The 14,861-nt window shown below is 45.5% G+C and overlaps 1 protein-coding gene across 1 annotated transcript in view; it reads left to right on the plus strand.

Annotated features, from left to right (window-relative positions):
* The first annotated feature begins 236 nt into the window (after positions 1 to 236).
* The window catches only part of DOPEY2 (dopey family member 2), a 144,154-nt gene continuing 129,529 nt past the window's right edge, over positions 237 to 14,861 (plus strand). Inside the window, 2 exon segments of the mRNA XM_012640070.1 lie at positions 237 to 338; positions 6,145 to 6,313. Of these exon segments, the coding sequence (XP_012495524.1) occupies positions 6,176 to 6,313 (138 nt within the window). The 5' untranslated portion in view covers positions 237 to 338; positions 6,145 to 6,175.

Consider the following 14,861-nt stretch of genomic DNA (forward strand, 5'->3'; position numbering starts at 1 on the left):
TCCGGCTCCCTGACTGGGCAGCGGCGACACCACAACAGGGCCCGCGCGCTGAGGCCCCGCCTCCCGGGCCCGGCCCGGCCACGCGCGAGGAGAAACTGCGCTAAGTCCCGCCCCTCAGGTCTAGGGCCCGCCCCCTTCCGGCCCCCGCGCGCCGAGGCCCCGCCTCCCTGCCCCGCCCCCTCCGGAGCCGCGGCTCTGCTGGGGCTCGGGTGCGGCGCTAGCCCGGTAGTCCTGCTTCCCGGCCGCGCCGCAGCCCCCGCCAGCTGTCTTTCCCGCACCCCTGCGGGCTCCTCCACGCCGTACGTGGGCGCGCCCGCCGAGAAGGGCCGCCGCCACGGGTAAGTGGTGCCCGCGCCTGCCGGGCACCAGCCCTTGGCTGCGGGGCGAAGCTGGGGGCGCGGGCGTCTCCCCGCCGCGGGCCCGCAGGCAGCGAGGCGGCGCAGGATCCCGTCCCCGGTACGGAGGTGTCAGGCGGCGCCGTGGGGGCGATCCCCGGGCGCAGGCGGCTCCCCCGCCCGCGGCCCGGCCCGCCGCGCGCGCTGCTGCAGTGCGGGGGCGGCCCTGCCGGGACGGCGCGTGGGCGTGGGGTGCGGGCGGGAGACCCCAGACGGCAGCTCCGAGGCTGGGTGGGGCCCCCTCCGGCTTCCCCCGCGCTCCGCTCGGTTCCTCGCGGCAGACGATGTGCGGCCACGCCCTCGCGGAGTCGGGCGCGGCCTCCGGTCCGGCAGGTGGAGGTCAGGGGGGTCACGGCCCCGCCACACGACGACGGAGAACTCAGCCTTTGTTTGCTCGTGCACTCCTGGCTGGGGAGCAGGCTGGGGACGCAGACCTTTCAGAACGAAGGCTTTCCTGTCCAGGCAAGACCCCAGTCTTCCCCACTGTCCCCAGAAGAAGGGACCTGAGCCGCAGTGCGCGCTCTGCCGACCTGGCCCCTGCGCCTTGCAGGGTTCCCTGCTGCTGACCGAGACTGTTACCCGCAGGTGTTGCCCTTAACTCCGGACAGCGGCCTCACATTTGGGAAAACCTTCTAGGATTTTTTGGTAAGGTGATGGGGAACACCCCCGTACCAAAGCCTACTTCTATTAGGTGTCTTAAATTATTTTCAGTACAGTTTAATTACTACTCTGAAAGACCAGGTTCAAATTAATGTGTCCTAGAGTCGATTAAGCCAATTGGTGACGAGTGTTTCTGTGCTGTAGACTAAAGGTCATTATCTATTTTATTACTAATATTACATATCTGTTATTTATCAGTAAATGTTCTTGCTCATGGGAGGGTCACTCTGTCCTCATTTCATCTAACTCAGAACTGTTCCTTCACGTAAACATGTTTACAGTGAACTTCTTTGAGATCTGGCAATTGGTATTTCACTTGAACTTGTTTTTCTAAGCAATTAAGAGGGGATAAGGTGAGAGAAATTTCCTACTGACATTTTAGATTTTACAGATATACTTGTTTATATGGTTACTCCTTTGTGTGTGTAATTGTTGGAGCTACATAACTATCGGTTTTACTGAACTGTTGAATGTCTCACAGAAAAGGTAACCAGGAGAGATTGCAAGATCATTGGCAAAAGAGTTATTTAAGGGCTGAACTATTAATTTTACCACTAGCATAACGTAGCGGAGGCCCTGCAGTATCTCACTGACCTGAGCTGGAATCTGGTTCTGCTAGCTCCTCCGTGTGTGACCTGGGCAGTTTTCCAAATGGCCTGATCTCCAGTATTCTCCTCTTGGGACTGAGGATACCGTCTCACAGGACTCTCACGTATTGGATGAGAGAGATGCATGCATAAATGGTGGATTTACCGAGCTCTCCCAGAAGATTTGCTTAGTAGCATAACATCATATGCCCCTTATTTTGAAACAAAGAGCTTGCTTGAATGACTATTTCCAAACTTCTCGCCTGTGCTGTTAGTTAAGCCAAATAATACTTTCTTCATGTTGCCGACCATAACATTGAACCACTCCAGGTACCTGCTCTCACCTGGCTGGCACCCTCCTTGCCGCGAGCGGTGGTGCCCTTTGCCACCCCTTTGCCTTTGCCACCTCCTAAGCATACACCTTATCGCTGACGCAGTTCTCTTCCTGGTAACTCTAGCTGCCCACACCTGTGGACTTTGAGGACTCCTCTGCTGGTAGTTGAGCTTCCTCTTGCCAGCGTCAGACTCTATTACTTCAGCTACCCTCTGTCACTGTGTGTGCCACATTAAACTGCAATTTTATATTTAGGTATTTCCTTTTTTGTTAGGCTAGGAAATATGAGGGTAGGAACCCTATCTTATTCATGTTTCTTTCCTTGGCTCTTAGACACTTAATAGAGTGAACAGACTATGCATGGAGCATTGCAGTGGTTCGGAGATGCTGGATTTCAGACCTGTAAATTTCCTGATTTCCCAACTTTAGTTTTTACTTGGCAAAAGCAACAGACTACCACCTCTCATTACCATCCTTTCCTTAATGTTTTCAAAAGGTGTGAAGGCTGTTATTTTAGAAAAAGGGACAGGCCTTTTCAAGAATGAGTAGGTAATCTTATTTTGTGGGTGTGTACGCATGGTACAGTATGTTTTTGCAGAGAAGCACAGCATGTGCAAAGGCTCTGTCGTGGGATGGGCTGTTTTGGGACATGCAGAGTGCAGTAAGGAGAGAAGTGGGTAGAATCTTGTAGGCTGAGGAGGGGATTGGTTGGATTTATTGTAAGTTTAATGGGAAGAGTTTGAAAGATGGCAGTTATATGGATTAATTTATGATTTAAGAGGATTCTTGGAATGCTGTGTGAAAATACATTGGAAAGGACAAGAGTGAGAGAGAACCATCAGAAAACTCTGCAAACTTTCAGGGAACAGGTGGCTTGCACCTGTTCGTGCAGTAGAGACGGAGAGCATTAAGTCAACAGGTGTTTTGGAAGAAGAGGGGACAGGGCTTGGGCTGAGTGTGGCAGGTGAAGAGAAGGAAGAGTCCAGAATGACAGAAGGTCCCATGGATGGAGGGGCCACTTTCTGAGAAGGGGACAACTAGAGAAGGAGCAGATTAAGGAGATGGAACTGAAAGTTTAGTTTTTTCAACAGCTTTATTGAGGTATAACTGACAGATCATAATCTAATTTTAGCACATTTCAGTTACCTCACGAAGAGGCAGTAACTGCCTGTTTCTACACCACCCTAGGCAGCCAGTAATCTCACCATCTCTATAGATTTGCCGCCTACTCTGGGCATTTCATATAAATGGAATCATACAATATATAGTCTTGTGTCGCTGGCTTCTTCCACTAAGCGTGTATTTTCCAGGTTCATACAGATTATAGCATGTATCGGTACTTTGTTCCTTTTCATTGTCTAATAATGTCCCCTTGTATGGATAGACCACATTTTGTTGATGGTTGCTTGTCTTATTCAGGCTGCCATAACAAAATAGTATAAACTGGGTAGCTTATAAATAATAGAAATTTATTTCTCACAGTTCTGGAAGCTGGGAAGTTCAAGATCAAGATGCTGGCAGAGTCAGTGTCTGGTGGGGCTTGCTTTCTGGTTCATAGATGGTACCTTCTCCCTGTGTCCTCACATAGTGGAGAGGACAGCCAGGCTCCCTCAGGTCCCTTTTAAAAGGACACTCATCCCGTTCATGAGGGCTCTGCCCTTGTGACCTAATCACCTTCTAAAGGCCTCATTTCCTAATGCCATCACCTTGGGGGTTAGGATTTCAATGTATGCATTAGGGGTGGGGGACACAAGCAAGGAGCACTTGGGAGTCTAGTTTTGGAAGCACTAAGTTTGAGATACCTGTTCCACATTCAGGTGGAGAGGTCAAGTGGGTATTTGCATGAGCTTGAACCTCAGAGGGGGAGGTTGGGGAGAGCATTATTAATCTGAGGCATTGGCATGTAGATGGTATTTTGAAGTTATAGGAATAGAGAAATCGCCAAGGATAGAGAGGGAAAGGAAGAGGTCCCAGGGCTTGATACCAGGGAATGTCAGTGTTTAGCGGTGGGTAGAGGAGGAGGAAAGAAGTGCAGAGAGAAGTGGGAAGCAGGCTCCAGGGCTGGTGGGGCCAGAGGAGTGTGTGGGCCGAGAGGAGGCTGTTTTGAGAAGAAGGAAGTGGTCTGCTGCAGAGTCCTACTGAGAGGTAAAGTTGAGGAAACAGAAGGGACCACTGGCAATGGTGACTTGAAAGTAGTGGTGGCCCTGGGAGGATTGGAGTGAGTTTGGAGTGATTGGAAAGTGAAGTAGAAGATTCCATGAAATTCTTACGACATCCACTGGCCAATGAATGAAAGATTCAGGCTTAAAGAACATGTTATACTTACAGTTCAATTTCTTGCATCTACCGTACTTGCCTTTTTACTTGATTGACTATGTGCAACTTGGTTAGCAAACAAACCAACTAACCATGCTCCATCATATTTAATCACATAATGTTGCTCTATGTTTCTCTGTCTTCTTTCAGAAAAAGCAGTACTAGCAAAATACTGTTTAACCTCATATATCAATCAGGATTGTGGTTGTCTATAATAGAAAACCTGATTGAATTGTGGCTTAAACAAATTAGCTGTTCCAAGCGGAAAACATAGACCAGAGGTAGAGCTTCCAGGGTTGTATGTGGTGCCTTCATAATGCCATCAGGGCCTCAGCTGCTCTCTCTGTCTACTCAGCCATCCTTAGTCTGTGACTTTTGTGCATGTTTCGTCATTGTTGTAAGATGTGGCTTCACTCCAACATCAAAGCTTTGTGCCAGGCAGAAATAAGAAGAGTGAAGGCAAAAAGGCTTTTGCCAGAGGAGTCTGCTTCCTTTCAAACAGCTTTCCTAACTACCAGGTTCTACTGACATTTCATTGTCTAGAGCTGTCACATGGCCATCTAGCTGCAAGGGAGCCTGGAAACTGTAGCGCTGCCCTGAACAAAATTAGGGTTCCATTAGTATGGAGAAGGGGAACAAGGAATTTTGGGTAGGTGTCTGACACACTTTAAATAGAACTTCATCAGGTGAAGTCTAAAGAATGGGAGCAAATCAAAACCCTAAAGCATTCTTTTTGAGAAAATGCTAAAATATGGAACTTGGTGACAGATCAAAGAAGAATTTGACATAACCGTGTCTTATAAAGTATCTTTCAGAGTTGTAACTTGTTTGAATAGACTGATGAGTTAACCTTCAGATTTTTTTTAAATGAAGGAATAAAAACAAAACGACATAAACATGCATTTATATTTGTATATGTTATAATGTGTACACGATAGATTTTTTAAAAAGTCAAATCAGTGTAGCATTTCATTCTTTATTGTTCCTTATTTTGTTTTGTTACATTAGGGACAAAAATAAAAGAAAATGGTGGCTGTTAGTGTTGGAATTAGACAGTGTATGTCTGAGGCTTTGCAGTGGCTGCATTGGTTCATATATAAAGAATACATTTAATGAAAGAAAGAATAAAAGAATCCATCAAAGAATATATTACAAGAACAGGAAGAATAGAATGAGCTTGCTTGGACCTGGGTATAACACATCCTCCATCCAAACTCTGCACTCTGGGGGAGGCATAAAGCCTAGGGCAGCACCCAGCTGGGCCTGGCTGGTAATTGGAGCTTAGTAACTGAACAAGCACTTGGTGGATGTATGAGAACACTGCTGTCAGATGCCTCATCATTAATCATTACATCCTTATTTTCTTTAACATTTTATTTTTTTCCACTTGATTTTCTTATAGAATATTTCGTATCTTCTAGTCTAGTTATACAGGATTGAATTGCTACAGAGACTGTTCAAGTTAAGAGTTTTTCCTTAGGCTTTATAAATGCCCTGTGATAGGAAGGGCCTTCTGCATTCAGAATTACCAAGTGGCAACAATCTGTGGTTTAGCAGCTTTGCAAGTTCACTGCTAGAATTCATTTTGTCAGTCAAGTGAAACCCTAGCATTCTTGCTTCTTTCTGCTTCCATGCATTTGTCTCCCTCAGAATCCATGAGGGCAGGAAATATTTATCTCTTAATCTACCACAGGGCCTGGCCCAGAAGCCTTGCTAAATATTTGAATTGCATTGCCAAGTGCATTTGTACACAGCCGTGTTTCTGAACACGTGTCTTCTGTAGCTTTGGGTTGGGAATGATTTGCGTCCTTGAATGTCTCTCTCATTTGGTTATTTTTTCATTCACTTTTAGATACTTTCTCAGCTGTCTGTGAGAATGTAAGATGGATCCAGAAGAGCAGGAGCTGTTAAATGATTATAGATACAGAAATTACTCTTCAGTGATTGAAAAGGCTTTAAGAAATTTTGAATCTTCAAGTGAGTGGGCGGATCTCATATCTTCACTTGGCAAGCTCAACAAGGTATGTGGGGCATATACTATTTGGATTGCATGGAGGCGGGGACACAATTGGCTTTTTATTATTATAAGGAATTCATGATGGTTATAACAGAAAATACAGAAAAGAAAAATCACCCATAATTCTGTCACCCAGAATTACCCACTGTTGACCTGTGCATTTACCTCCTTCCAGCTTTTTCTGAGAATTATATATAGTATTGATATAGTTGAACAATCTTTTTTTTTTTTTGAGAAGGGGTCTTACTATATCAGGCTAGCCTAAAACTTTCTGAGCTCAGGCAATCCTCAGCCTCCCAAGTAGCTGGGATTACAGGCATGAGCCACTGTGCCCAGCTAGTTGAACAGTCTTTTTCTTAATATTATTTATGTCTAGGCAAAATAAAATTTAAAATTGTCAAATCAGTTATTCAAAGACTTCTTAGGATTTTTTCTGCCTTTTCTTCTTTGACCCAGTTCTTTGACCATTTTACTGCTTACTGGTAACTCCTAGAAAAAAATAAAGGATGAAATAAATATTGAAATCTGCCTGAAACTTGTGTGTGTGCTTGTATTTGTGTGTGTGTGTTTGGATGAGGGAAAGGGGTCAGGTCTAAGAAAGCCAACGCTGGTCAAATGTACTCTATATTTGTGACCACAGATGGAACTATTGTATTTTCCCCTCCTGCCCATGAGGAGGATGACCGTGATGACAGGTAGGTAGGAGGTATCTGGGCTTGAAGAGGCTGCACTTGGCTCTGTTGCTGTCTGGACAGGATCTGAGTTTGGAGCCTGGGTGCCAGGTAGGAGTTGGGAAATGCCCAACTCTACCCTGAAGATCTCAGCTCCCCAAATCAGACACACCAGGGGACTTGGGGTGAGTGAAGATTTGAACAGCCTGACCTGGTGTACTGCCTGGGCAGCAGCCCAGCACTAATAACCAGAAAGCAGCAGTGAGCCCTGACAGATGGCTTTCAGGCACGGTGGAGATAGGAGCTATTACAGCTTGTGGCCAGGAAACTGCTGGCCTCTTGCAAGGCACATTTACAACATGTAAATGTCATGGCTTGGTGCTGGCTGGGGTGGGTAAACATATACTCCTAAGGTTTTCCTTTAAAACAGGAAATAAGAACTTGAGAATTCTTAGTTGTGCAGCTCCAACGCAGGAGTTCTCAAGCTGAAGATAGCATTCACTGACTCTTGTGAAGGCAGATTACATTTTTAGGGGAAAGGGAGCAACAGTAGAATGGGATTGAGGCATGTTCAGGTTCTTCTGGAAGTTTTACTGTTTTAGTACCCTGTTCTCCTGGAGTCTAGAGACTAAGAACAGCATACTTTGTGGGGGATGAGAGGGAATAGGAAGACAGTATTCATTATTTCTGGTTTTTTTTCTTTATTGGGATGAAATCCGCCATTTATCCATTTTAAAGTGTACAGTTAAATGGCTTTTAGTACATTTACCATGTTGTGCAATGATCACTGCTTTCTAGTTCCAGAACCTTTTCATTACCTCAAAAGGAAACCCATACCCATTAGGCATTTCTTCTCCATTCCTCCCTCCCCCCAGCCTCCGGCAACAACTAATCTACCTTCTGTCTCTAGGAACATTTCATATAAATGGAATCATACACTACGTGCCTTTCTGTATCTGGTTATTTCACTTAGCATAATGTTCTCAAGGTTCATCCATGTTGTAGTATGTGTCAGAATTTCCTTCCTCTTTATGGCTGAATCATATTCCATCGTATGGATAAGCTATGTTTTCTTTATCCATTGATCAGTTGATGGACATTTATGTTTCTAACTTTTGACTGTTGTGAATAGTGTTATGAGCATTCATGTACAGGTTTTTGTTTGAACACAAGTCTTCAGTTCTTTTGGATATATACTTAGGAGTAGAATTCCTGTGTCATATGGAAACTCCGTTTAATTCATCAAGGAGCCACCAAACTGTTTTCCTCAGCAGTTGTATCATTTTACATTCCCACCAGCAGTGCATGAGGGTTCCGATTTCTCCACATCCTCACCAACACTTACTTTCAGTTTTTGTGATGATGGCCATCCTAGTGGGTGCGAAGTGATATCTGACTGTGGTTTTGTTTTGTATTTCCCTAATGACTGCTGAATTTGAGCATCTTTTCATATACTTGTTGACCATTTGTACATCTTTTGGGGAGAAATTTCTATTCAAGTACTTTGCCCATTTTTTTCTTTTCTTTTCTTTTCCTTTTCCTTTTTTTTTTTTTTTTTTTCTGAGACAGGATCTTACTCTGTTGTCTAGGCTAGAGTGCAGTGGTGTCTTCATAGCTCACTGCAACTTCAAATTCCTGGGATCAAACAGTCCTCTTGCCTCAACCTCCCGATTAGTTGGGACTACAGGCATGTACCACCACAGCTAATTTAAAAAAAAATATTTTAGAAACAAGGTCTTGCTATGTTGCTTAGGCTGCTGGTAAACTCCTGGCCTCAAGTGATCCTCCTGCCTCAGCCTCCCAAAGTGCTAGGATTATAAGTGTGAGCCGCCATGCCTGGCCACTTTGCCCACTTTTAAGCTGGGTTGTTTATCATTTTGTTATTGATTTGTAAGAGTTCTTTATATATTCTGGGTACTAGACCGTTACTGGCTATGTGATTTGCAAACTTTTTCCCCCATTCTTTTCACTTTCTTAATAGTGTTCTTTGATGTCCACAAGTTTTTTATTTTGGTAAAGTCTAATTTATGTTTTTTGCTGGATGCTTGTGCTATCAGTGTCATATCTAAGAAACTGCTGCCAAATCCAAGATCATAAAGATTTGCCCCTATGGTTTTTTTTAAGAGTTTTATAGTTTTAGGTCTTTGATCCGTTTTGAGTTAATTTTTGTACATGATGTAAGATTGGAGTACAACTTAATTCCTTTGCATGTGGGTATCCAGTTTTCCCAGCACCATCTGTTGAAGGAACTGTTCTTTTCACAGTGAGTGGTCTTGGAACCCTTCTTGAAAATTAATTGGTCATAGGTATGTGGGTTTATTTCTGGACTCTCATTTCTCTTCCATTGATCTGGATGTCTGTCCTTATGCCAGTCCTGTTTTACTAACTAGCTTTGTGATAAGTTTTTAAATCAGGAAGTGAGAGTCCTCCAACTGTGTTCGTTTTCAGAATTGTTTTGTCTATTCAAGGTCCCTTGCAATTCCATATGAATTTGAGAATCAGCTTGTCAATTTCTGCAAAAAAGCCAACTGGGATTTTGGTAGGGATTGCGCTAAATCTATGTATTGCTGTGGGGAGTACTGCCACCTTAACAGTATTAAGTCTTCCAATCCATGAATGCAAGATGACTTTCCATTTATTTTGGAACATATACATCTTGAGCTAGGTAAAATTATAAACTTGTTAAGTGCAGTCCTCAAGTAGTGAGATATTCTGTTAAACAGGCTTTGTTTCAGTATACCTGAAAAACTCTAAAACGTTTAATCCTTTTAACCCACCTTTTAAAATGCCAGTTATTGAGTATAGTTGAATGTTTCTTTAAGGACCTTTTAAAGCATTGGCCGTTCATTCATTCCATAGCTATTTGAGCACCTACAAGGTGCCAGCCCTGTGCTAGGTACTGAAGTACATCACAGAACAGGACTGACAAGACCCTGCACACCTGCTGGTTGGGTTGGTGGGGAGGACAATCAACTGGATGTACAGGATGTGAGGTAGTGTTGGCTGTTGCAGACATAGCGAGGAAGCAAGAGGACAATGAGTGTTGGGGAATGGTGCAGTGTTCAGTAGGCCATCAGGAAGGCCTGGCAGAGAAGGTGCCATCTAACCAGTGCAGAGGCTCTGATGTTTCTGAGACTCAGGATGCCAATGAGATTATCCCTGAGCACGCAAGGGAGAAGGGGAGCGTAGGAGGTGAGTCCAGAGAGGCAGGGGGTGGGAGGGCATAGGATCTTGTAGGTCTTTCAGAACTGGGGTCCTGACAGTGGCCACTGGGTTAGAGTGGAGCCACTGGGCAGAGTCGGGCAGAGTCGAGCAGAGCGGCCTGGCCTGGTGTCCCATTTGGCATGATAGAACCATTTCCAGCTGCTCCACTGGGTGCTGACGGCCGGTGGGGGTGGGCAGGGCAGAGGTGGGGAGCCCTCTCAGGAGGCTGCTGCTGTAGTGCAGGGTCGCCAGTAGAGAGGTGCTGGGATTCTGATGTACTGTGAAGGGGTGACTTGGGATTTGCTCAGGGGTCAGATGTGGGATACAACAGAAAGAGAGGAGTCGAGTGTGACTCCAGGTTTTCAGCTTGAGAAGCCAGAGGGTGAGACGTGGAGTCTGTAGAGGAGTAGGCTGCAGGGGTGGGCAGGAAGACCAGGGTTCACTTTGGGGTGGTGCGGTTTGTCTGGTGGACATCCCAGTGTGACGTCCACAAGCATCTGGACCTGACTTGCAGGTCTAGACTAGAGCGGCACGTTGGGAGCTGCCAGGCAGATGGTGTTAAAGGTCCTGAGACAGTAGCAAATGTAGACGGAGGAGAGATGAGGCCCAAGACTGCAGTCTGGGGTTCCAAAAATGAAAGAGGTCAAGAGAAGGAGGGAACCAGCACGAGAAACTGGGAAGGGTCCCTGGTGAAGCCAGGAGACCTGGGAGAGCACGTGCTTGCCCGTGTCAAATCCCACAAAGGGGCCGGTGTGATGAGGTCCAAGACGGGCTCCTGGAGTCAACCATGCAGAGGTCCTGGGAGCGGGAAGGGGTTGGAGTGACAGGAGACACAGGAAGCTGCGAGTGCAGAGAGCATTCTAGGTGGGGCTCTTCATTGCACAGCGTGGGCTTTGGAGAAGGGATAGACCAAGACCAGTGTCCACTGACTGTTACGTCCTCAGTGAGCTGTGTTCTCAACAAGAAATCCTGCCTTGTCGTTGTTCTCTCTTCTCTCTCTTTTATTTTAAATTATAAAATACAAATAAAATGTACTATTTTAACCATTTTTAAGTGTACAATTCAGTATGGTCATTGCTGCCTTTTAAAAGTGGGGTACCAATAGTTAAGGGAAAGTTCTGGTGTTGAGATCCATACGATGAAGGATTTATGGTACAATCTAAGAAATATCAAGGATGGCAAAGCCTGGTGCTGAGTCCTAGGTTTGCTGCCAGGCCTGGGCATGTACTCTAGTTTCCTTGTGATATAAAGTGGGACAGCAGTGCCAACCTCATCATTCAATTCAGAGATGTCTAGTTTAGCTAATACTTACGTAGTGGCTGGCACAGTTTGAAGCATTTTGTGTTAACTGAGTCTACCATCAAAGCAACTCCAGGAGAGGGTGCTCCTATTAGCTCTGTTTTTTAGATGAGAGAACTGAAACATAGAAAGATCATCTGTTAGCACGTGGCACAACGGATACACTCTGTACCGGCAGAGACTCTTGCTCCCTCCTCCTGCCATATTCTGGGTGCCCAAGACAGTTGTGGGTGCTGTGTAAACATGTGGGTGCTGGACAGACAGCCTCAGGCTGTTCCCAGATGGGCATCTTGAAGTGCATGAACCCTGAGTTCACTCTGCTGCTAGCATAAGTTTTGTTTCTTACCCTAAAGATGTGGGAAACACAGAATAACCCACCAAGTGTGAGCAAAGCCAGTAACAAAGGGACGCAGCAGTGCAAAACGGCCTGGCCCGTAAATGCATCTGGGCACAGCTCTTTCAGGCCTGGGAATTCAGTCAGATACACAGATTCCACCACCCCTGCTGGAACATCCTGCTTCCCCCTAACACCCACCCTCGACCAGGTCACGGTTTTCCCAGGGAAAAATGGTGCAAAGTGGGTTTTCTCTTTTACTCATTCCCTTCTAATCCTTAGCAATATATCAAAGTCCAGTTCTAAACACCTTCCTCTTTTCCCCCAGATTTATTGAGGTATAATTGACAAAAATTCTATATATTCAAGGTGTACGCTGACATAATGTGTTTAAATACATACACACTGTGAAATGATTACCACCATCAAGCTAAATAACGCATCTGTCACCTCACCTAGTTACTTTGTGTGTGTGTGTGGTGAACAAACTCAAGATCAGCTCTCTTGGCAGATTTCAAGTATACAATACATTTTTATTAAGTGTTGGTAAAAGTTTTAAAAGAGGGCTTTTGTTGCAGTTGTTACCCGAGGAATCCCTCAACTGTCTCTTCTTGACCCTCACTTCTTGTTCTCGCTGCTATGAGGAGGCCATGAGGCAGAGGGGCCACCTTGAAGAATGTGCAAGATATCATTGGGAGGAGGGTGACACTGTCAGTCCCTAGCTCAGCCCTGCCCATGACGGCCGACATTCATAGAGAGGCTTATTGTGTGCTAAGCAGTTGACATGCACTATCGTATAATACATAGCACCATATCTTGAGATTGGTCTCAGGTTAAGCAACTGTGCAAGGTCCCAGCCAGCCAGGAGTGGAGAGAGGGCTCAGACCAAGTCCAGCTTGGCTCCAAACCCCGTGCTCTTGAGCAGAGCTTCCTAGCCTTTTTCATGCCGATATCTATCTACACAGCTCACAGAAAGGGAAAGGGCTGTACCTCTGTGTTACCAAAGACCCTTTCATCATTACCTAAACAAGGTAGGTACAATTATTAGCCCCATTTAACTGCTGAGGGTTCATTAACTTGCCCAGGGTCACGTGGCTACTAAGTGGTTATTATGGGTCGAATTGTGTCCTCCAAAACAGAGATGTTGAAGTCCTAACCCCCAGTCCCTCAAAATGTGACCTTACTTGGAAATAGGGTCTGTACAGAAATAATTAAGCTAAAATGAGGGCATTAGGGTGTGGCCCTAATCCAGTATGACTGGTGTCCTTGTTACAGGGGAAATTTAGACACAGACATGGAGAGAGGGAAGTCACTGTGAGGATGAAGGCAGAGGTCAGGATGATGCACCTACAAGCCGAGGAGTGTCAGAAACTGGCAGCACACCACTGGCGGCTAGGAGAGAGGTATGGGATGGATTCCTGCTTGCAGCCTTCAGAAGGAGCCAGCTCTGTTGAAAACCTTGATTTCGGACTTCTGTAAGACAATAAATTTCTGTTGCTTAAGCCACCCAATGTGTAGTACTTAGTTATAACAGCCCTAGAAAACTAATACAGTAGTAGAACCAAGATGTACTGAACACCGAGGTGCTGGGGTAAAGCATTGAACACAAAATCCCTGCTCTCATGGGATGTGATCACCGTTTGTTGGTGGGAGACAGACAGCCAATGACTGCGTAATATCAGGTCCTGCGTGCAAAGAAGAAAAATAAACCGGGGAAGTGGGGTATCCAGTAAGGAAGATGGGTGCTATTTTAGACACAGCTCTCTGAGAACGTGACATTTGAGCAGAGGACTGGGTGAAGGGAGCGAGCTGGCAGGGAAGGCCATCTGGGGCGTGGGCCTGCTTCCAAGGTACAGTGAGGGACAGGAGTAGCTGCGGTGGAGAAAGTGCTGGGACATGAGGGAGGAGAGAGGGTGGGGCTGTCACAGGTGGGGTTTTATTCTGGGGGGAGGGGAGCTTCCTTCTAGGGAGGTTTTACTCAAGGGGACCTCTGCCTGACCCCTTACAGGCATCCCTCTGGCTGTCACCAAGCACAGGGACAGGGTGGAAGTGGGCAATTTTAGCCCTGGCATGGGTTACTGGATGTGCAGGGTTTGGGTGGTGCTGGAGGGAGCACATCTCAGTCAGCATCAGGAGCATTTACTTCTCTGAGACTTGTGACTTCTGCATTCAAGTGTACCTGGTGGGAGTTCATATGAAAAATAATTTTTTTAAGGCTTTAGTGATGATCAGATTTCTTGGACTCATGCATAGAAATTCCATGAGTAAGTAAGAGTTGAGTTAGTAAAAATCTTTATACTGCAGATGTAAACAATACTGTAGGGTACAAAGGGTTAGGGTCAAGATGCTTATTTTTTTAGGATCACTGCAGGTTATAAAGCATAAATCGTAGATTCAGAGGAAAAGCCTCAGCTCGCTCAACCCTTTTTAAAACTGACAAAACTAGGCCCTGAGAGGTCTTGCTTTGTCTACTGTAGATAGATTCTAATGGTATAATTTTAAAAACTTGCTATATTTTTGGTGTCATTTTTGGAATTTTTCTGTATTAAAGAGTAGTTTATCTTTTATAGTTTTTTGTTGTTTTTGTTTTTGAGTAAGTCTTTGTCTGATGCTGGGGCTAGAGTGCAGTGACATCAGCCAAGCTCACAGCAACCTCAAACTCCTGGGCTCAAGCGATCCTCCTGCCTCAGCCTCCCAAGTAGCTGGGACTACAGGTATGTGCCACAACACCTGGCTAATTTTTCTGTTTTTGGTAGAGATGGGGTCTTGCTTTTGCTCAGGCTGGTCTTGAACTCTTCAGTTCAAGGGATCCTCCTGCCTCAGCCTCCCAGAGTGCTAGGATTTACAGGTGTGAGCCACTGTGCCTGGCCTTATCTTTCATAGTTTTTAGGTACATCAGCATGAGTAGGGTAACCTTTACTTAATGGTTTATCTGAGACTTAAAGCCATCATCTTTCTCTGATTATTTATAGATAAATTTTAATCAGCAAATTGTGTATATTTCATTACACACAATGGAATACTACTCAGCCTTTAAAAAGAAG

This window comes from Propithecus coquereli, unplaced genomic scaffold, assembly GCF_000956105.1.
Source record: "Propithecus coquereli isolate 6110/MARCELLA unplaced genomic scaffold, Pcoq_1.0 Scaffold148, whole genome shotgun sequence".
Classification (NCBI taxonomy): Eukaryota; Metazoa; Chordata; class Mammalia; order Primates; family Indriidae; genus Propithecus; species Propithecus coquereli.